This window comes from Drosophila serrata, unplaced genomic scaffold, assembly GCF_035046125.1.
Source record: "Drosophila serrata isolate PLE 108 unplaced genomic scaffold, ASM3504612v1 contig_272, whole genome shotgun sequence".
Lineage (NCBI taxonomy): Eukaryota > Metazoa > Arthropoda > Insecta > Diptera > Drosophilidae > Drosophila > Drosophila serrata.
In genome coordinates this window covers 837,977-859,132 of record NW_028257170.1, presented here as the reverse complement: position 1 = coordinate 859,132, position 21,156 = coordinate 837,977, and the positions used below count along the sequence as shown (strand labels likewise).

Sequence of the window (21,156 nt, the reverse complement as noted above, 5' to 3'; positions counted from 1 at the left end):
CAGAAACTTATTTTTCATTCATGAAGTATATTCTGGCAAGTCTCCGTGCCTGCGCAATCCATATAAAAAGTATATTGCTAGGCATTGATATTTAGAAATCTTCAATTTAAAAATAATTAATTTTTGGCTTACTTTTGCATTAAAAGTATTTATGCATTGACCAATTTTGTCAATACAATGTCAGTTTAATTAAAAATTCTTTCAATTTCGGTATTGGGCCACATAAAGGAAAAGATTTCAGTTGCAAATAATGCACGGGTCTAAAATGGATTATTGTTTCAAGTTTCCTTTTAAAAAGGCATACGCTAACATTTTTTATTCCATTTATTTAATTTAATAACTTAATGGTGTCATTACATTTCTTTATTTAATAGACTAAATAAATATTAATATTAGACACACTTAAGCCTAATAGCCATTTTAAGTGCGCTAGAAAAAGCTAAAATGGCTACACTGCAGACAGTAGATTTTGCAATGCTGGTATTTTTATCCTTTTTATTAGAGCTGACAAAAAGTTGATGATTTCGACTATCGCCATGTACAAATTATTACATTAAAAAATTTATATATTATTCATTTTTAATTAATGGTTTCATTATCGTTCTACTAAATAATAATTTAAAGGAGTACATAACAAAGTGAATGGAAAATTTAGTTTTCAAATTTAAAAAAATAATTATTTTTTATTAAAACATCGATACTATATCCAAAATTCGATAGTTTAGAGAGTGCTCCCATGGTTTGCCACCTCTATTGTATACGCGACGCTGACGAGGAGAGGAAGAAATTTTCCAGAAGTTGCAAGGCCCATTAAATAGTGCAAAATAGTTACTAAATTTAAGTTCAACGTGTAAATAGATATAAATCGGATCGCGACAATCTCTTGGGCAGCGAATTCGAAAGTGGAAAAGTACGTGAATACGAAAAGAAAAATATATCGCGAGTGTGTGACTGTGTGCGTGCGTACTAAAGTGGAGCGCACACCGTGGATGGCTCTCCACAACAACACAGCAGCAACAATAAATACAGCAATAGAAACAACAACATCAAATGCAGAAAATGTTGAGAAAATCACAGAGAGAGCGGGAGGCGAGAGAACAATAGCGAAAGCGTTAGAATGTAAAGCAATCGAAGCATTAAATAGAGTACAAGTACAGCAATTGCATTGGAAAATCAAATTCGTGCGACAAAAGCGGACGATTGCAGAAATTTTCGAAACTTGGCAGCCATATTTACTACAAAAACAACGCCGTTGTAAAAATACGTGACAAAACGCTTACACACGTTCATACACCCACACACTCATACGCCAGCCAGCTCACACACACACACAAGCGCGTATTGAAGGAAAAGAAAAACGAACGAGAGGATAGAGACAGAGCAAGAGAAGAAGAGAAAGAGAGACGCGAACGACGTGAATTAACAAACAAACAAGAAATATTTTTGCGAAAAAGACAAACACAAAAAATTCAATAAAGTGTATTACATAAACAAACAGAGCGTCTTCGATATTATGGAAATTGCGCCACTGATAAATAACGCCGTTGCTGTCGTCACAGCCTCTGCCACCGTCGCTGCCTCTGCCTCTGCCTCGGCCAACGTCGGCAGCAGCAAGGAGAATGATAACGGTAAAGTGGGGCTCCATAGATTGATAAGCTAAAACTCTGGAATGGGATCCACAATAAACAATTACAATAATATGTATTAGTATACTGTGGGAATTTCCTACGACGCATATTCATTTAACCCGAAAATCCCCTAATATTTATCTTAACCCTATCCACTTCGAATGTCAATATTTATGTTAGTTTCTTAGTTGGAAGTTAAATACTTGTTTTAAAAAAAGTAATGAATCCATAGCTAAAAGGGATTATAATAAATAATCTACCTTTGTTTATATTTTTGATTTTTTCAATCAAATAAATCAAGTGAAAATAGAAGAATGTGTAGAGAATAACATGTATATAAATAAATGTAAATATTAACAAATTCAGCGTGTGACTGCATAAAGTATATGAACTTTAGCGAAGCCTGACTGTAAGTGCAGTGCCATAGTTGCACCAACACACGCCCACGCTAGCGAGTGTACGCGTACATTGTGTGCATGTTGCAACACTTTTCAGCAGAGGTCGCTGAACTGCGTCGTGTTTTTTTTTTCTGATTTGTTTTTAGAGGCCAAGCGAACGGCATAGTAATAGTTTGTGTCTTTTGTCTATTTGCTATTTGCCATTTGTTGTTGCGCAATTGGCAGCAGCGCAGATCATTGGCCAGGCAGGCGGGCGACTGTTCAAAGATAACGATTACTCAGCACTTCGCCAAGGTGCTCCAATAGCATTTTCCTCAAATACGTAGACAACGTGGCAACAACTAAGACAAAGCGTTATTTTTAGCCACTTACAGTTGGTACTTATCAAGAACACAGATGTGTTTACCTTTTATGATAAACCCATTATAATTCTAATAAATTTGACGAAAATATATAGCTCTACGAGCTTAGTATTGGAGTTAAATTATATTTCTTATCCGCTAAATATTCCGATAATAAAATGTTATTTATTCTTATTATCGGAATCTTAAATGGAATAAGAAAATTATATTTATTATTATTATCAAATTTATTGAGAGCTGAAGCTACAATAAAAATATATATTTGTATTATTGTTTGACTTCATTTTGAACAATAAAGTTTTATCCAAACAAAGATTGACAACGACAAGTTGGAATAACTTCAAAGAAGGTCAGGTCTAAAAATATGAATATTTTACCTTCATTTTCGCGTTTGGCATGAATATATATTCAAATGGTTTTGGGAAATAGTTTTATTTTATTTTTTGCCTTGGCCACTTACACTTAAGTGCTATTAACTGAGTTTTTGAGTGGCTTTGACTTCATTCAGGGTCATGGAAAAAGTGAAATCAGACAAGAAATAGATATCTTTTAGCAGTTTTTTTTCGCAGCTCCATTACTCAGGTTATTTTTTTTATTTGTATTATTTTACTATCAGTTTCTTGGTGTCACTTGCTTATCTCTGTTTGCTTTTCTATTTCAAGTCAACAATCTGGCTCTGCTCGCTTCGTTGACGTTACAGAAAGTGCTGAATATCAACAATAACAATAGCCAGCACAACAACAAACACAATCACAACCACAACCACAACAGCAACAGCAACAATATCAACAAGCAACTCGAGCAACAAAAACAGCAGAAACAACGACGAAACCTCGATAATAAGAGCGAGAATGATGTATTGAATCAATTGCTTAAAACTGGAGCTGTTTTCACTAAAACCGCCACGCCAACGGCGCCCATAGCCATTGAGAAGAGGAAGGTGTCGCAGCAGCAACATCAGTATGCCCAGCAACAGCAGCAGCAGCAACCGTATCATCATCAGCAGCAACAGCAATTCAGCGCACAGAAGCAACGCCTCAACTCATCCATATCATCGACCCACTCATCGACATCAACCAACTCCTCGTACGGCAGCAGCTCCTCGGAAGATGCGGCAGCCACATCAGCAACTTCAGCTAGTTTGGCAATATCCAGAACAAGTACCACGAAGGCGTCCAGCATTAAATTGCCAGAGAAATCAAAAATTCCGTCCGATATACTTGATGATCTGGCCAGTCGGTTTATAATCAATGTACCGGACATGGAGCTCAATAATTTAATTCGAATCTGTTTCCAAGTGGAGCTGGCCCATTGGTTTTACTTGGATTTCTTTTGTGCGCCGGAAGAGGGCGGAGAAGATGGAGAACCGGCCACCCCTAAGTCTGTCAAGCGAAAGTTGCCGACCGTGGGCATCAAGCAGTTTGCCATGCAGTTGTTCCAAGTGAGTCTTTGGTCCAGAGTCTGGCCAAATCTTAAAGTTTGTACTCAATTCACCGCACATGTATTTTCCGGCAGCACATTCCCTTTTTGAACAAGCACCATGGCACCGTGGATCAAATTCTGGACGAATGGAAGAACTACAAGCTGTCGGTGCCGACATATGGAGCTATTCTGGTATCCGAGGACTACAATTATTGCTTGCTAGTGCAGTCCTACTTTGCGCGCAACTCCTGGGGCTTTCCCAAGGGCAAGATAAACGAGAACGAGGATCCGGCGCACTGTGCTACAAGAGAGGTGAGTCAGAGACGATATATAAATAATTAAATTTGATACAATTTGGTTTCCATACGCAGGTTTATGAGGAGACTGGGTTCGATATCACGGACAACATTGATGCCAATGACTATATTGAGGCTTTTATCAACTACCAGTACACGCGGCTGTACGTGGTGCGCAACATACCGCTGGACACGCCGTTCGCACCTCGCACCCGCAACGAAATCAAATGCTGCGACTGGTTCCGTATTGATGCCCTGCCTGTGAACAAGAACGATGCCATATCGAAGGCCAAACTGGGCAAAAACTCCAATTCATTCTTCATGATCATGCCGTTTGTGAAGCGCCTAAAGAAGTGGGTAAACGATCGCAAGGCTGGCATTGAGCCGCGTCGTCGCAAATGTTCCGGCCAGCACTCGCCGAAAGCTGCCTCGCCCACAAATCATCTGAATGGCAGCGGCAACAGCTGCAAAAAGGATACGGCAGCGGTGCGAAATGCGTCGCGTCGTCAGAGACACAAGTCCATGGGCGATTTGGACGGCGTCAAGTTGAATAATCTCAATGGCAAGGCAGTGGCTCCGGGAACGGGGCCAGCAGCAGCTCCCGCAACAGCTGGCGCAGCCATCAACTCAATGAACATTTGCAATAGCAATGGGAAACGCAATAAACAAAATGCGGCTGCGGGCAGCAATCAAACAACGCCACTAACAACAACAGGGGCGGGCTCAAATGGAGCCGGAGGAGGAGGAGGAGGTTCCACTATATCCTCGAAACGTCAGCTGTTCCATAGCCAAAGTCAGAACGATGCACAGCAGTCGGCAAGCACAGAAAAGGTGAGAATTAAAAGCTGAAGGCGCAAATGCACCTTTTATGTATTAATTATGTTGCAGATTGTCAGCTCTTTTGATTTGATACGCAAGGAGAAACAGCTACAACAGAAGGCAGCCAAGGCACTGAAGCAGCAGCAGCAACAAATCCAACAACAGCAGCAGCAGCAACAACAGCGATCGCGCACCAAGTCCCAGAGTGATAAGCAGCCATCTGTAAGGATCTTGGGACAACAACAACAACAGCAACCTACCACAGGTGTCGATTTAATAGCTATGCTATCGGCAGCAGCAGCAGCAGCTCAAAAGGACCCAAAGAACGAGCAGCAGCAGCAGCAACCATCGCAGCCGCAGCAACGTCCAAGACCAGCTTCAGTGTCGCTGAACTTTGGCGGAGGAGGAGCAGCACCATCGCCTGCTGATGCCCAGGGCGACATGCACAAGCTGCAGCGCATGGCTTCGGGCACAAATTTAAGGATTTTGAAGCGGGCACAGTCGCAGCAACCGCAGCAGCAGCAGCAGCAGTTGATCCAGCAACAGCAGCAGCCTCAGCTGGGCGGTGTTGACTTTACGCCCAATTTCAATTCGTGGACGAATTTCTCATTCACCAAGAACTTTATAGCAAATGTGTTTTGCTAAAAACCTTTTCCCTTTCGAGTCAAACCGCTTCCTTTAAAAAATTCTCAAGTGATGCAAAAGCAAAGGTTACAGGGGAAACACTGTGCGCATTAGGGAACCGAAAGAAACTTTGGAACTTGCCAATGAAAATGAAAGCATGCCGAATTGCATTTAAAAGGTTCATTTAACACTACAACAACTACCAACATTTGATAGACAATTAATCGTGTCTAGTCCTAGGCTTTGGAGACTACATATATTGTATAAAAGTTAAGTTTTCTGATCTCTAAACTGGAGATTTGACTTTTTCCCCATACATATTCTCAAAAATTGATAAGAGACAATTTTTAATACGAAAAACAAAAACGATTAAGCGATTTTCATACCAAAAAAAAACGCGAGTCTTCCGCTCAGCACAGCACCTGTAAAGTAATATTTTGTATAAACACAAAACCAATAAGATTCAACTTTAAGATCAAAGTGAGAATACGAACAGAGATTGAGTAATAATAATGCTAGAATTCTTTCGGTATTATGCTAAAAAGTGTTTAAAACCTAAATCTTAACCTAACTTAAAGCGTAGCTTTAACACAACGCCCGAAAACAGATGGTTTGACAAAACAAAACGGAAACCATTCTGCGGGCCAAGATGAGATGGAAAATTTTCAGGGCCGTTTTACTTACTGCCCGCCCCCCACCTATGAATGATAGAATGAGGAGAGAGAGATGTGTAAGAGAGAATACAAAATAATAACAATGTAAATAATTAAATTGTGATATAGTGTATTTCTTAGCACAATTGTGATCTTAACAAAAAAAAAAAAAACGGCTGGCAGCTACAAACAAAACTTTTATAAGCAAGAAAAAAAAAAACATTTTAATCAATCGAACATAAAAAACAAATTACAAATGTCCCGAAAATTGAGATCCAATATCAGGCATATCTTCAACAGCAGAAACATAAGAGATAACCAAAAGATTTAACGAATTTAAATTAGTTTAAAATTGAAATTGCCTAAAAATGATAATGATTTGTATGAAGAGAAAAGCTATTCGAGCGATTTGTAAATTTTACGATAAACCGGACGGATGGAGTACGTATATATTTTTGTGAGCCACTAGTGCGTAAGGAAGAGCCTTTAAGAAATGTTAAGCCTTTTGATAAAACTCCTTAAGGGTGTTTTTCTACCAAGCCAAGTTTCCTATAATTCGTAAGCATGTGGCAGCATGTCGCGTTTTCTGCTGTGTAGTCTCCAATGTTTCCAGCAAAGTCTCCAAAACAGAGTTGCCTATTTAGCGTATTGTATGTATATCTTTAGACTAAGCAAGGATAAGCAAGGTCTCCAAAGGTCTCCGCAATAACAACAAAAAATTATCAGAGGTTCCCCAGTAACTAGGTCTTTTTGCGTACACTTCGATAATGTTCTTTAATCTTAATCAAAATCAGATGAAGAAATTTGCATTTGCATTCGCTTTAAATCTTTTACTACTGACTTTTAAAGCTTTTTGAAAAGCCATATTAATTTTTATGTTACATAATAACTGAACTGCAAATTTGTTTTAAACATTTCTCTTTTAATTTGGATTCGGATTACTTTCTATTTTTTAAACGAACTCATTTTTGGAAACTTTAATCCGTTTCCCCTACCCCGGCCACAGACAAATATCCAATGAAATTGTAACCAATTCTAATCGGTTAACTCTTTTAGCTCTTTTCCTTAAACCATTAATTTCTTTTGACATTTGTCTGTGCCAAATAAACAACAACAAAGAAACATCAAACTTATCCAGCAAGCAATGAATATCAAATTAGGAACAAGAACAGCATTGTTACAGCTTGAAAACTACAAAATTAAACCCGAAACAATATATTGTACAATTTTGTTGTGAACAAAAACGAATCAAAACGAAACCAAATTTAAATCAAAACCGATGCCTAATCTGTTGAATCCTTAGCTCCAACCCCAAAAATACAATATTAGAGTTCAATATCAAATCGTCTGCCAACCACACACCAAAAAACTTATAATAACAAGATTCATATCGTCCATATATTTCAATTGTCATACGCAAAGAAACCGTATTACGTTACCGATCTTATTATTGTAAGTTCTTTGCATACATCCATAGACATAGAAATACATCAATTGCGTTGGTTATAAGCGGGCTCCTGTAACAACAATCATCGACACAAATTAGTTAATTTAAGTGAACTTTGGATGCGATTCAAATCTTGCCATCAGTTAAATGTCCGAATACTCGCTCCAAGCTACAAATTTGCTATGCATTTTAATCATTGTACCCGACAAAGAAAAACAAAAAAAGAAATCTGTCAACACGTCCAAAGCTAAGAAAAATATGGGTTGAATCTGCACAAGAATAGATTTGCTTTAAATTTCAAAAAAGCAACTAAAGATGTAGAAAATCCGTCTGATTAATCAAAAATTATTGGAAATTCGTCTGAAATTAAAGCATATAAGTAAATCTATTCTGTAGTGGCAGGCATAATAAAATATCAAAAATACTATTTGTAGAATTTAATGCCAAAACAACAATTGTAACGTAATTATTATCAGATACCTATAATTTGTGCAAAAAAAAATATATTTTCAATATTTTCAGCCCCCAAAAATTCCGGCAATAAATTGATATATCCCAGTTTTAACGACTAATTTGTATTATTTTGGGAATTCTGTTATTTCTAGGGCTGTTTTTTAAAGAAACAACGATTTATCGATACAAACGAACTTTTATGGATATAGAATTGTATTTTTTAAGACTGGTTAATTTAGAACGTTTCTTAACAGCTTTAAATTATAAAATTTTAAATTTTAAACTTCAAAATTAAACTTATTCTTTTATTTCGGCATTCAAGGTTATTCTATGGTCGTTTTACATAGCCGATTTATCTTAACTAAAGTGAGTTATTTATTTATAATGTAAGAATATTGTTTAATGTTTATTTTTTTTCGGGAACATTTACGTATCTGCCTTTTCTATATATGATCTGTTTGGGCAAACTGATGAATTCCCCGTCTGGATTAACCTTTATTCGCTCGACAGGTTGTTCCTCCTTCTGACCCTGCAGTGTTCTCTTGGCATACGGCACCTTCCGCACATCCGGATGCACACGCAAAACGGGGTCCAGTTTCATGAACTTTCCTTCATGCTTGTACTGGGCCTGCTTGAGGTGGGCGCGCATGTGTCGCATGTAGTTGCCAGGAATGCTGGAGATGTTACATCCCACATATGGACACTTTTGGCACTGGCTTTGGTGCCAGTTTGTGTGCTTCACATACCGCTTCCACACCCGAAACCGTCGGGTGCAATTCGGATAGTTGCAATCGTAGACATCGGGTGGTGGATCGACCGGATTATGGAAACGCAAGTGCTTTTGGAAGGATCCGTAGTACTTGAAGTGCATATTACAGGATGGACAAGTGTGCTCCACAAAACTGTGCGTGCTATTCTCGTGTCGGATGGTGTCGGTAAACCGGATGAACATTTCGTCGCACTTCAGACAACGGAAATCTATATCCCGGTGCCGTGTTGAAGGTTTCTTATGATCCTCTGCCTCCTCGTGATCCGCCAGTTGCTTTGGCTTCTGGAAATTCGCTCCACAAGTACCACAGTAGTAGGTGGGAGTTTTCCGGGTCATGGGATTGTGACTCCGAATCTGCATCATGTTATCGTACGCCTTATCGCAGCAAGTGCACATCAATTTGATGGCCTTGGTACTATCCTTAAATAATTTTGCGATGACCATTCCATCCTGCCCGATAGCCACGCAGAAAAATTCTGGCTCCACTTCCTGACCCTCATTTTGGAGAGTTTCTTCCGTTTCCTCATCACTTTTGTCCTCTGGTATATCCATATCATTGTTTTGTGGCGATTCCATTTCCTCATCTTCTGAAGCTGAGGAAGGAGCCTCTAGCTTGATCTGGAACGCCTTAGAGTCATCTATTTCTAGTGGTGTCTCCTGCAGTGCTTCGTGGGTCTTAGTCCATTTCTTTAGAGATTCGCTTATGTGTAAAACCCTCTCGAAACACGCTTGGCAAATGCAGGAGCTCTCTCCCAAGATGGAGATCTATGGATAGGAAAGATATACATTTTTGTAAGATCATACATACATACATATGTACATATCTACATGAATATGTACATATGTTCAGGCTTACATCAATCTTGTAGCATTCGAATAGTCTCTGTAGCAGTTTGTTCACCGCCTTATACATGGGCTTCTCAAGATCGACCTCTATCGCCAGGTTCTCCCGGCACAAAGTGCACATAGGTGCGTCCGACATTATTTTGATTTTATTAATATTTAATGGGATGATGAAAAAATGGAGCTGGAAAATAATCAATGATTTTATCGATGCCACAGGGTCGATACTATCGGTGAGGCGATTAACAAATAAATATCGAGGCTTCTTAAAAATATCGATAAATATTTTTTAAAAATCGAATATCAGCAAATATTTTGATTCTTAAATTTTTGCAATATTTCTTTTTTTTTTTTGGCAAATTATCGATTTGTTTATTATCGAATAATAAAGGAAACAGAAAAACCCCCAGACAAGTAATTATTACTTAAACTAAATATTTTGTTGTATAGTATTATTTCAACTGTTTTTATAATAACAATACCTTATTTTATTTTATTTACTTTTTTATCGAGCTATTCTGTCCAACTCTATACCGTCCATATGATGGCAGGTGGGTTTTTAGGTGGTTGTCGTGGTTCCCTGGTTCCATTATGAAGGAACAACCGTCGACAGGACACAAGGACCTCTGGTTTTTATGCTGCACTAGGTGTTTTGTATAATTGGACCATATCTGGAATCGACTAATGCAGTTTGGATATCTGCACATGTATGTTTGATGCTCTAGTAGATGTTTTTGAAGGGATTCACGATTCTCGCAGGATATCCGGCACATGTGGCACACAAGGGTAGACTTGTAGTGGAAGTCGTTATCGTGCTTGATGGCGTCACTCAGTTGATTGCTCCTCGCGCCGCACTTTAGGCACCTCATGACCATGGCCCTGGTCCTTGGCCTGGGGTGTTTCTTTATTTTCTCGTGTATTTTTAATTCGAAGATGCTTGGATAAATGGCGTCGCATACGCCGCACCAGTACTCGGGATGTGCACGGGTTACTGAAGCGTGCTTGTGGATATCAGAAAGGGTGGTAAACAACTTGTTGCAGCAGGTGCACAGCATCCGAATGTTCTTCTCCTTGGTCTTGTCTTTGAACAGTATCGTTAGGGCCAAGCCATCGGGTCCTAGGCACACGCAGAAGAAGTTTTCGAGGCTCGATCTCCAATCTGTATCAGCTCCCTCTGCTGACATTTCTTCATCACTGTCTTCGGAGCTTGCTACTTCATCATCACTGGGATCGGAGGATACCTCTTCTACCAGCTCCACGTCACTCCCCATGAATTCTAGATCGTCTGTTTCGGGTTCTTCTTCCTTTATAAATAACGTACTTTCTGCTTGCTGAGGGTCTGCTTGAATCTCCGAGAACTGGGCGTTGGAATCGGGCTCCAACTTGATGTGAAATATATTGGAGTCATCTATGTCCAAGGGGCTTGCTTTGAGCATTTCCTGGGCTTTGCTCCATTTCTCGAGGGTTTGGCTCATTTGTAAAACTACGTTGAAGCATTGTTGGCAAATGCTTGATCTTTCTTCCAGGATGGACGGCTATACAAAAAAAGATATATTTACTTATTCTATGTTTAGGAGGTTTAGTTCGGACTCACATCAATTTGGTAGCTCTTCAAAAGCGTTTGCAGCAGCTTCTTGCTGGCCGACTCAAGTTTAAGATCGAGATTTATAGCGGGATTATCCTGGCATAATTTGCAAAGGCCATTATCCGACATTTTGCAGGAATTATTCTTTTATTTTCTGCAGCAAGTTAACATATACACAGGGTGACCGCACTAAAGACAATACGAAATACTTTCCGCATCAAGGAATAAATACCATAAAATACAAATTAAGTTAAAAAATACCAGTAAAATACCAAATTGAAATAGTATTTAAAAAAAGTGCTCATCTGCATTATTTGTTGCAACCAATATTACTTTCGTGAATGCCCTATTTTATTTTAATTATAAAAATCAATAAAGAAAAGCTTTTCGAAATTAAATTTTATATTTGGCCCCTTGGTTTAATTGCTGAACTGCAAGGGTATACACACTTCGGATTCTCAAAGTAAGCTTACTTTCCTTTTTTTTTATGAGAACTTATATTTAACCTATTAATAGACTTATAAGAATAATACACAAAATTCGAATTACTGTATTAGCAGGATAGAAGCCGAAATTAATATTACCTTTATTTGTAAAGCCTCAAATTAATTCCAACATCTATGCCTTTCGTTTGCCCGCAGGTGTGTTTATGATAAACGGCTGACTGTGGGGTGAACCAGCATAGTCTTCATCGTAGAATATTACTTGTTTTTTGCTATGCGTTCTCAAGTGCTTTACGTGATCCCCCGCCACCATGATGCTGGTACAACCTGTGACGGGACACCGGCAAATACGGCCCCTGTGACAGTTCAGGTGGTTTACATACTCTTCCCACAGTTTGAAAGTTCGCTGGCAATTTTGATAGCGACATACGAGGTCCTTGTGCTTCCACTGGTGTTTTGATAAGGATTCGCGATATGGGAAGGACACGCCGCACTTCCTGCAATTGTAGGACGACTTTTTGTGGACAGTGTTCTCATGTGTGATTGCGTTAAGAAACTTTTTGCTTAAATTGGCGCACTTTATGCACCTGATGACCAAGTTGCTGATCATTATTTGATGATTCTCGTATTCTTCGTGGAATTTCAGTTCTTTGATGGTCGGGAAATATGTGCCGCAGCATCGGCACCAATACTCTGGACGAGTACGGCCCGCCAAAGTGTGTTTATGTATGTCGGACATAGTAGCAAACACCTGGTTGCAGCAAGTGCACAGCAACTGAATGTTCCTCTGTCGAGTCTTGTCTTTAAACAACACGGCTAATGCCAATCCGTCTCGTCCTAGGCACACGGCAAAGAATTCGTGAGGAGTCAACCTCCAATCCAAATGGTCTTTAGGTTTTTCTTGAATCTGCTCAATTCCGAATAGTTCCTCATAAACTTTTGCGGACACACCATCAGCGTGATTCGTCGATGGAACCTCCGTTAATGATTCAACCTCCTTAGTTTGGGTTCCTTCCGAGTCTAGGTATTGCACATCTTCTGTTAGGGGTACTGCCTCCTCGAGGAATTCCAAATCTTCTGTTCGGATCTCTTTGTCTTCCACCTCGGGTAATTCGTTCGAATTGGGTGTTTCGTCCATAAATAATTCCAAGCTGTCCTCCGCTGTAAACTCTGCATCATCATTTTCATCCCATAAAGTCTTTGGCTCTTCCTTTACAGAAACCACCGTGACGTCTGTGTCCAGCAAAGAGACGGTATTCTGCAGCACGTTCTGGGCATTGCTCCATTTCTCAAGTTGTTCGCTTATTAGTAGAACCCATTCGAAGCAGCGCTTGCAAGTGGAAGAACTTCCTCCCAAGACAGACACCTATAACAAAAAACTAATGTATAATCATTAGATCTTTAGAAGGTTGTTTAAGGGGACTCACATCTATGTTGTAGCAGTCGAAAAGCGTTTGCAGCAGATTGATGACAGATTTGTACGAATACTTCTCAAGGTCAATTTCCACTACCTGGTCCTCTTGGCACAACTTGCAAAGTTTTGCCTCCGTCATTTTGCCGAACGCAATTTCCAAATATAATAGTTCATTTTAAGAAACCAACAGCTAGAGCTGGGCAGATGCATCGATATTTTCCCTTTTTTTTTTACCATCGATAATTTGTTGCGATGGTTACAATGGGCAGCAGCAAAAACAAATCGGTCGAGATCGATTCGGTTGTGGATTTGAATATATATACTGTATAGGGTCGCTAATGTCTCTTTTCCTGCTACAGTACTTTGCAAGTTTAGAAAAGGGGACAAACAATTAATAAAATCAAACAATTTTGGTTTGGTTAATTTGATCTTGAAAATTGATAACGATACATCGCTTCCTTCAAAACCGAATCGATAGTCGACCGAAACCATAAGGAGTCGTTGGTATCGATATTGAAATCGTTGTTTTCCCAGCTCTATTTCAAGAACGCAAACTACAACAAGAAGTTTTTCCATCCGTGTGACGTGAAAGTGCATAAGTTTGTTCAAATTAGTTTAAGTCTAATTTATTAGCCAAACAAATAAAGCCATGGTAGGTAATCGCATAATTCTCGAGCGAAACGAAATTGCTAAATTGCTGACGAAGTGCCTGTTTTTGTGTGAGCGCCGCACATTACGTCTGTGTGTGTGGGAGTGTGTGTGCGTGTTAAAAAAAAGCGGCCGCCGCGTCACAATACAAAATTGTGTTTCGATTTTTCCCCAATATCCATTCCCATCGATTCCTAATTGAAATTCGCATTTTTTCCAATCCCTGTGACCCGTTGCGGATGTGGCGAACCTGGTGCAGTCGTTTGCGGAAAAGATAACGAGTTTGCTGGCACGGCCGAACCAACAAGATCCAGTCGGACCGGAGCAGCCCTGGTACCTTAAATATGGCAGTAGATTGCTGGGCATTGTGGCCGCCTTCTGTGAGTATGATATTTTGAAAGCCCAACTCTTCCCAGCTCTTCCCCCGCAGCTTAACCCCTTCGAAAAGCCAGCAAAGTTGGCAAAAAACCGCCGTGACATTGGGCAGTCCAAAAATATTTGGCATCGATTTTTGTGTACCACTCGTTGTTGTTGCTGTTATCTATTCGTAGGTGTGTGTGTGTGTGTACGCACGCTCTCTGACATTGATAAAGGCAAAGAGAGGAGACGAAAGGTGAAGACAAAAAGGATACAGAAATTTGTACGGGAATGTGTGTGTCCGTGTGTGTGTGTAAAGGAGCTTTTCTGTGTCAAGTTTGGCGCTTTGTTTTTTGTTTTATTTTTCTTGCCTCCTGGTCCATATCAATTGTAATTCTGTTTGGTTCATTCACATTGCCTTTTGTTTTATCATCGCAGCATCGCTGTCTCTTTCCCTTTTTTTTTTATAAACTTTGTAACGCCTGAATGCGCATTTTCTTTGTTATGCGTTCTCATTTAACCTTAACCCTTGGTCTGCCCCACGTTTCAAGCGAATCTAGTATCAAGATTCTACAGAATTTCCCCCTGGCTGCTATTTATTGTATTACAATACTATCAGTATGCGTTAAATATTATAATGATGATTAAGTATATTTTATTAAACTGAATTATAGATGATAATAATGATAATAAGAATTTATTAAGAATGCTTATTTCCCCTTTCTAACTAAGTCAACTTAGTGTTGACTCTGACTTACTATTCTATTTTGCTATTTTGCTATTTTTTAAATAGAACGAATACTCCCACTATAGATAAAGCAATGATTTTATGTATGAATATAAATTAATCCCCTGCAATTCATATCAGGATTGCTATTTCAGTTCCATATGAAAGTATCCATAGGGTTAAAACCTTTCTTATTTTTATACCCTTGCAGGGTATTATAATTTCAGTCAGAAGTTTGCAACGCAGTGAAGGAGGCACCTCCGACCATATAAAGTATATATATTCTTGATCAGGATCAACAGCCGAGTCGATCTAGCCATGTCCGTCTGTCCGTCTGTCCGTCTGTCCGTCTGTCCTTCTGTCCGTCTGTCCGTCTGTCCGTCTGTCCGTCTGTCCGTTTCTACGCAAACTAGTCTCTCAGTTTTGAAGCTATCTGAATGAAACTTTGTAGTTAGCCTTCTATATACTCTCACTCGTATATATGTCGGAACGGGCCGGATCGGACGACTATATCATATAGCTGCCATAGGAATGATCGGAAAATTAAAAAAAAAAAATTTTAACATTTTCAGTTTTCAATAGAATTGGATCAAATTTGAGATATAGCCATTTTATTATACTCTACAATTTTGTATAAAATTTTATGAAAATCGGAGTACTATATCTTATAGCTCCCATAGGAACGATCGAGAAATTAATACAATTAAAAATTATAACTTTTTCAGTTTTCAACAGATTTTCATCAAATTTGAGGTGTAGCCAATTTATATTAGTCTTAAATTTTGTGTCAAATTTAATGAAAATCGGACGACTATATCATATAGGTGCCATACAAACTATTGTTTGATGTAGAAGAAAAATGGAAATCTGTGAACGAAAAGCTGCAAATATAATATGTATAGGTGAATGAAATGAAAGCAGGTATTACTTCATTGTTTTTTAACACAAATATATATAATTTATATTGTATGGATTCCTAGTCATAGAATTTCTATCTGCAAGGGTATATAAACTTCGGCGTGCCGAAGTTAGCTTCCTTTCTTGTTATTATTATTATTTTCTTCAATGACATTTCTTGTCTCCCTACAGTCGCATCTTTTGTTGTTAAATTTCCCGGAGACTTTTTTTATTCACTTGTGAGGAAATGGAGAAATAGCAATTGTTGCCCAACAAATAAACACCATCCACTTAAAATCAATATAAATAGCCTGTATAGCTCAATTAAGGGAGAAAACTCACTCGTGCGGCTTCCACAATGAACCGGTTGTGTTTGGGTAAAATAAAACCAAAAGTCTATGATTAATAAATAATTTTATAGCCGCTTTCCGCAGAGCACAGCGACTTCTTCTTTGCCCACGAACCGCAGTAACCTCAAGACAGAGATCGGATTTCGCAAAAGGAAACAAGAATCTCAGAGATACAAAATAAACTTAAGCTGAAGGTGTAGCTCAAAAGATTTTTGTACTACAAAATTATAGTTTAATTTAGAAGATAATTTAGCTCTCCCTCGTGATCTTCTAGAATAATTTCTCTCGCCACTTTTATCCAATTATCACCTTCGGACATTTATCTATCTGTAGCTTAAAGTCGTGTTTATAGTGTCTGTTGTTTACTCTTTGTTTATGCTTTTATCATTGCCCATAAGCACCTGATAAAATATTTTAATGCAATTGAATTCAACACCCCCTAACTTTATCAACAAAAATGTAGAGCATTCGCTCCATTAATGTCTAGTAACAATTTGCTCAACTGTTTTCCCCGCTAGTTGTTCCGCTTCTGTGGCTTTCTTTGTTGAGTATTTCTGAATAAAAGTTGAATTGTGGACATTAAAAGTAAAAAATTGGCACACAAATGAGTCAGAGTTGTTGATTAGATTGCGGTATTCGAATGTTTATTTTTCTTATATGGTGCTTTTTGGATGAGATAATGGGTCTCGGGGGCGTTTTTGATTAAAATATATTCGTCTGTCCCCCGGGTCAGTGCTTAATGTTTTCAGCATAATAGCAACGCCCTAGTAATTTGAATAAATCATTAAAATTAATGACATTCTAACAAAATCATTTAAATAAAAACAATAGTAATTATCAATTAATATCATAATTTTAGTTGGAGGAATGAAAATTAAGTGAAGGATTCATTTCCGACCCTATAAATCTTATTTATTTTTGATCAGCATCAACAGCCGAATAAAACTAGCATTGTTCAGCCAAAATAAAGATAATTTTCAAATTTTTTCTTAATTTTTCTAAATGATAAAGGGGTTGCATCGTTAAAATTATCAAAAATCGACAAAAACTTTAATTTAATTTTTAAATATTAAATTTGGTATGCAAATTTGTTAATCTAATAAAATATAACTGCTTTCCGTTTTAAAATGAATATATTTTTGTCTAAGTTATGGGTCTTTTAAGTTATGATTTTTTAATACAATTATCATGGTTTTAAAAATGCATATCAAATTCAAAGTCCATTTGCTGGCTTTTTAACCTATTTAAAACTAACACATAAATCCTTTCTGATTTTAAATGAATGCATTTTCACCGAAATTAACTTTCTTCTTTAAATTAATTCCTATGTTTATATTTTCAGTTGCCATACTCTTCGGCCTGTGGAATGTTCTGTCCATTATCACACTCAGTGTATCATGTCTGGTGGCGGGCATTATACAAATGGTGGCAGGGTTTGTCGTAATGGTCCTGGAGGCGCCCTGCTGCTTTGTCTGCATCGAGCAGGTGAACGGGATCGCGGATAAGGTAGACTCCAAGCCCATGTACTTCCGGGCTGGACTCTACATTGCGTGAGTGACCAATAGTTACACAGTTCTGATCAATTTCATAATTAAATGTACGTTTTTAACTTAATTTACAGCATGGCCACTCCGCCCATCTTCATGTGCTTTGGATTGGCCAGCTTATTCGGCAGTGGTCTAATCTTTGCCACCGGCGTGGTCTACGGAATGATGGCGTTAGGCAAAAAGTGAGTTTGGTTAACCCTTGGAACTTGGGAAAAAGAATAAGTCACTAAGGAGTTCAGAAAACCCGGTCAAAATCTGCAAAAATACTGATTAGTTCATATTAATATTTAATTTAATTATCTTTCTATTCATGGCGTTTTTCTGAACTCCCAACCGGTTATTATTCCAAGTCTGGGAATAAATTTAGTTGCTAAGCGAGAGGAGGAGCAGCAAGCGATTTATAGGTGGCCCAAGCTAAGCCCTTTTTTGCTAATCGTAACCAAACTGTTTTTCTCTATATTCCCACAATGTGCTTGCCACTGTGAAAACGCTTTAAAAACGAAATCTGTATAAAATAATGTGTAGAGCTTCTCGGGAGGACATGGCCGCCGCTGCCACATCGCCCACACAGATGGCCGGCAGTCAGGCGGGCGGGCAGATGCAGATGGGCGGCGATCAGCATATCACACTCATGGAAGATCCCGACGTTTGGCGCCCCACATAAATGCCTAGCCGAGCGATTAGTAACTGCCAAAACCACAACAACTCTCACACTCCAGATACAGATACAGATACTCAGATACTACACCCACACCCACACCACTAGAAATGCAAAAGATGCAGCAAACAAATATTTTACGACGCCTAGTTTTTAGTGTTCGTTCCAAGGAATAATGTGTAACTAGGAGAAGAGTCATCCTTAGGCGTTTGTAGGAAAGCATCAGAGATCAGAAATAGTATACAGAACACCCCACCAATTACAAAGAAAAATTAAAAAACTAAATTCTCATTATTGTTAAAAGAAAACAAAAAGACAGCGAGAGAGAGAAAGTGTTAGTAATCAACGTGTTTTTTGGGCCAATGCATTTTCGTCATTCGTCCCCCTTTTGCATGCAGGTCATTCGTGTATTCCAATTTTTTAATGTCTTTCGTCGAGCGGTTGGTGTTGTTGAAAACTACAGTTAAATATATATAAATATATTATATGCCTAGAGAAATACTGATACGAAAATAACGTAATACACATGCCGGACTCAGCAGCAAGCATATATTTTTAGTGAGAAACTATATTTGAAAGCTAACCGAATGCAAGAAGAACCTATATGAGTAACTACAGCTTCCACAGACACACACACACATAGACATTCACACTCCACTAGCTAACACACACAGCTAAGGGTACTAAAAAGCAAATAAGATAAATATGAAGAATCTAGAGCAATATGTACAACTCAGAAAGTATTAACTTTATATGCTTTGCTTCAATGTAAACCATACAATTAAATGTTAAACGTTGTTTGAGAATTGATTTTGCTCTCAGGATAGTCACAAATTGAAATTGAACATAATCAAGCATTATATCAGAGTAAATATATAATTCAGATATACAACAAGTTGAGGATTTAACAGTTCTATATTTTTTTAAATGTTGTTATACAAGAAATGATTTCAATTATCGTTAAAATTATTTGGTTTCTTTCACTCGAGCTTCTTATAATTTCTCTATCACTAAAAATATATACGTTTTATTATTTTTTTTTGTCATACGCCTAAGTTATGTTTAAGTATTTATTCCAAAAGGTTTTTACTTTGAAAGTCTGAAAGAAAATCATATTTGAGATATGTATTTTATCTTCCTTCAACAAAAGCATTCCAAGCTCTGTTTTATAATTTATTGCATTATTTATTTGTCTTAAGCTTAAGTACACATTATTTCAAGAATACTCGCATAAACTTGTTACTAAATAGCCTTCGCCAGCAACTGAGAATCTCACCTGAAGTGTAAACTATAATGAAATCAAATAAATTTTGTTGAAATTTGTTAATCGATGAACGCAACACTAAAAATGAAATCATGTAAAATATTTTGTTTACCATGGACTAAGCATAATTCGATAAAATATCAAAGACTTTGTAAATGCCACATGAAGAAAAACCAGACAAAAAATAACAGAACCGTTCAAAAACCAAGTACAACCAACGACGGCCAACAAATATACGATTTGCGTTAAGAACATCTCGTTAACGACTTTGCTGCGTCGCCGAGATCACGAAAGGCAAATAAATTTTTGAGTTTTTCTTAGCTGTAATCACTTAAGATTTGTATTAGCTAGAGTGCCTTGCACGCTATTTTATTGTAGACATATATTTTCTATGTAGAATTAAAGATTATTTGTAGTAAATCCATATCCAATATTAAATTATATATTGGACTTACTATTATTGTAAATTTTGGATGAAAAAATATACATAGCATCGATTTATTCCCGTAGATCCCCTAGTTTTTGTCTTAAACTCAAAGTAATATATTGTTTTTTATGTAAATTTTTGTGCCAAGTGGCATATTGGTCTAAATCCGGTTAAGTTATGTTCTGTTCTTTCGCCCCTTTTAGTTCTATGTAGGCACAAATTACAGTTTGGTTAGTTGAGCACTATATTCTATTATATTATTTTACATTCTATTATTTCTCATATTAGTTTTGTCTTTTAAATCGAAATAATACAAAATAAACTAATAATGCTTTGTAATCTTTTTCTTTAAACAGAGCATCGGCTGAGGATATGAGGGCAGCTGCTGCTCAACAAACCTATGGAGGCAATACGGCCGCTCAGACCACCAACGATCGAGCGGGCATTGTGAACAATGCCCAGCCCTTCTCCTTCACCGGCGCCGTGGGCACGGATAGCAATGTGTGATCCAGAAAATCAAGACAAATCGTTGGGAAAGGTGTGCCGTGAGAAAACAAGACTCAAAACGCAACATTTAAAGGGCAAACCTAAACCAGGAGAACACACACATAAACACTTCAGCGGGCAGTCTAAAACATAATCATGTGCAATTCGTGTAATTTTGTTCACTTATTAACATTGTTCAGCTCTGATCTCTCTCTAGAGCAGTCCAAATCCAGTCCAGACATCAATCCCTTTTAAGCAGAAAGCAAAACGTATTCACACACAAATTCATATTAAATGTTTGTAAATGTATTTTGGCGTTTTCCGTGTCCTCTATTACTATTAATTGTGTTGCCTGTGTCCCATCATTCCAAAATATATTTGGTTTCAAACTTAGTGGAAATTGAAAGTAAATTATTGCAAATCACTAGCGAGGTGACAAAAGAGAACATCATGTAAAATTTATGTTTAGTCATAGTTTAAATATACCTTAAATATATTTAAATGCATAATACTAAAATGTTTAAATTAATGCAAAATAAAACTATAAATATTGTATGTAAACCATATTAAAATTGAATTATACATACTTTAAATTATGTTAAATAAAATTAATTATACAAACGAGCAAGTGCAGTATCT

The 21,156-nt window shown here is 37.7% G+C and overlaps 5 protein-coding genes and 1 long non-coding RNA gene across 8 annotated transcripts; 3 read left to right on the top strand and 3 right to left on the bottom strand.

Moving 5' to 3' along the window:
- The first annotated feature begins 564 nt into the window (after positions 1-564).
- On the top strand, positions 565-8,214 carry DCP2 (decapping mRNA 2). The gene is made up of 5 exons (XM_020947545.2): positions 565-1,628; positions 3,051-3,829; positions 3,904-4,122; positions 4,182-4,937; positions 4,995-8,214. Exons 1-5 carry the CDS (start codon positions 1,514-1,516, stop codon positions 5,568-5,570), a joined length of 2,445 nt encoding a protein of 814 aa, XP_020803204.2. The 5' UTR covers positions 565-1,513; the 3' UTR covers positions 5,571-8,214.
- Positions 8,215-8,378: 164 nt separating this feature from the next.
- Positions 8,379-10,295, bottom strand: LOC110179965 (uncharacterized). Its single transcript, XM_020947546.2, has 2 exons — positions 9,728-10,295; positions 8,379-9,636 (listed from the first exon to the last, which is right to left on the bottom strand). The coding sequence occupies exons 1-2, from the start codon at positions 9,851-9,853 to the stop codon at positions 8,509-8,511; spliced, it is 1,254 nt and encodes a 417-aa protein (XP_020803205.2). The 5' UTR covers positions 9,854-10,295; the 3' UTR covers positions 8,379-8,508.
- LOC110179970 (uncharacterized) lies at positions 10,152-12,671 on the bottom strand. Of its 2 annotated transcripts, XM_020947551.2 has the most exons (3): positions 11,884-12,671; positions 11,309-11,507; positions 10,152-11,249 (listed from the first exon to the last, which is right to left on the bottom strand). In XM_020947551.2, the coding sequence occupies exons 2-3, from the start codon at positions 11,426-11,428 to the stop codon at positions 10,212-10,214; spliced, it is 1,158 nt and encodes a 385-aa protein (XP_020803210.2). In that variant the 5' UTR covers positions 11,429-11,507; positions 11,884-12,671; the 3' UTR covers positions 10,152-10,211. The 2 variants fall into 2 exon arrangements, with proteins under 2 accessions (XP_020803210.2, XP_086689981.1); XM_086833855.1 differs by lacking the exon at positions 11,884-12,671 and having other exon boundaries at positions 11,309-11,538.
- LOC110179968 (uncharacterized) lies at positions 11,684-13,632 on the bottom strand. The gene is made up of 2 exons (XM_020947550.2): positions 13,170-13,632; positions 11,684-13,108 (listed from the first exon to the last, which is right to left on the bottom strand). Exons 1-2 carry the CDS (start codon positions 13,293-13,295, stop codon positions 11,918-11,920), a joined length of 1,317 nt encoding a protein of 438 aa, XP_020803209.2. The 5' UTR covers positions 13,296-13,632; the 3' UTR covers positions 11,684-11,917.
- A 27-nt stretch (positions 13,633-13,659) lies between these two features.
- fwe (calcium channel flower) lies at positions 13,660-21,141 on the top strand. Of its 2 annotated transcripts, XR_015271936.1 has the most exons (6): positions 13,672-13,808; positions 14,064-14,184; positions 17,478-17,685; positions 17,757-17,864; positions 18,208-19,898; positions 20,388-21,141. XR_015271936.1 is itself a non-coding variant. In XM_020947574.2 (5 exons), the coding sequence occupies exons 1-5, from the start codon at positions 13,806-13,808 to the stop codon at positions 20,536-20,538; spliced, it is 591 nt and encodes a 196-aa protein (XP_020803233.1). In that variant the 5' UTR covers positions 13,660-13,805; the 3' UTR covers positions 20,539-21,141. The 2 variants fall into 2 exon arrangements, 1 of the variants encoding a protein (XP_020803233.1); XM_020947574.2 differs by lacking the exon at positions 18,208-19,898 and having other exon boundaries at positions 13,660-13,808.
- LOC147643463 (uncharacterized) lies at positions 15,978-16,728 on the top strand. The gene is made up of 2 exons (XR_015271937.1): positions 15,978-16,162; positions 16,220-16,728. It is a non-coding gene; the product is annotated as an uncharacterized LOC147643463 (long non-coding RNA).
- Positions 21,142-21,156: the final 15 nt, after the last annotated feature.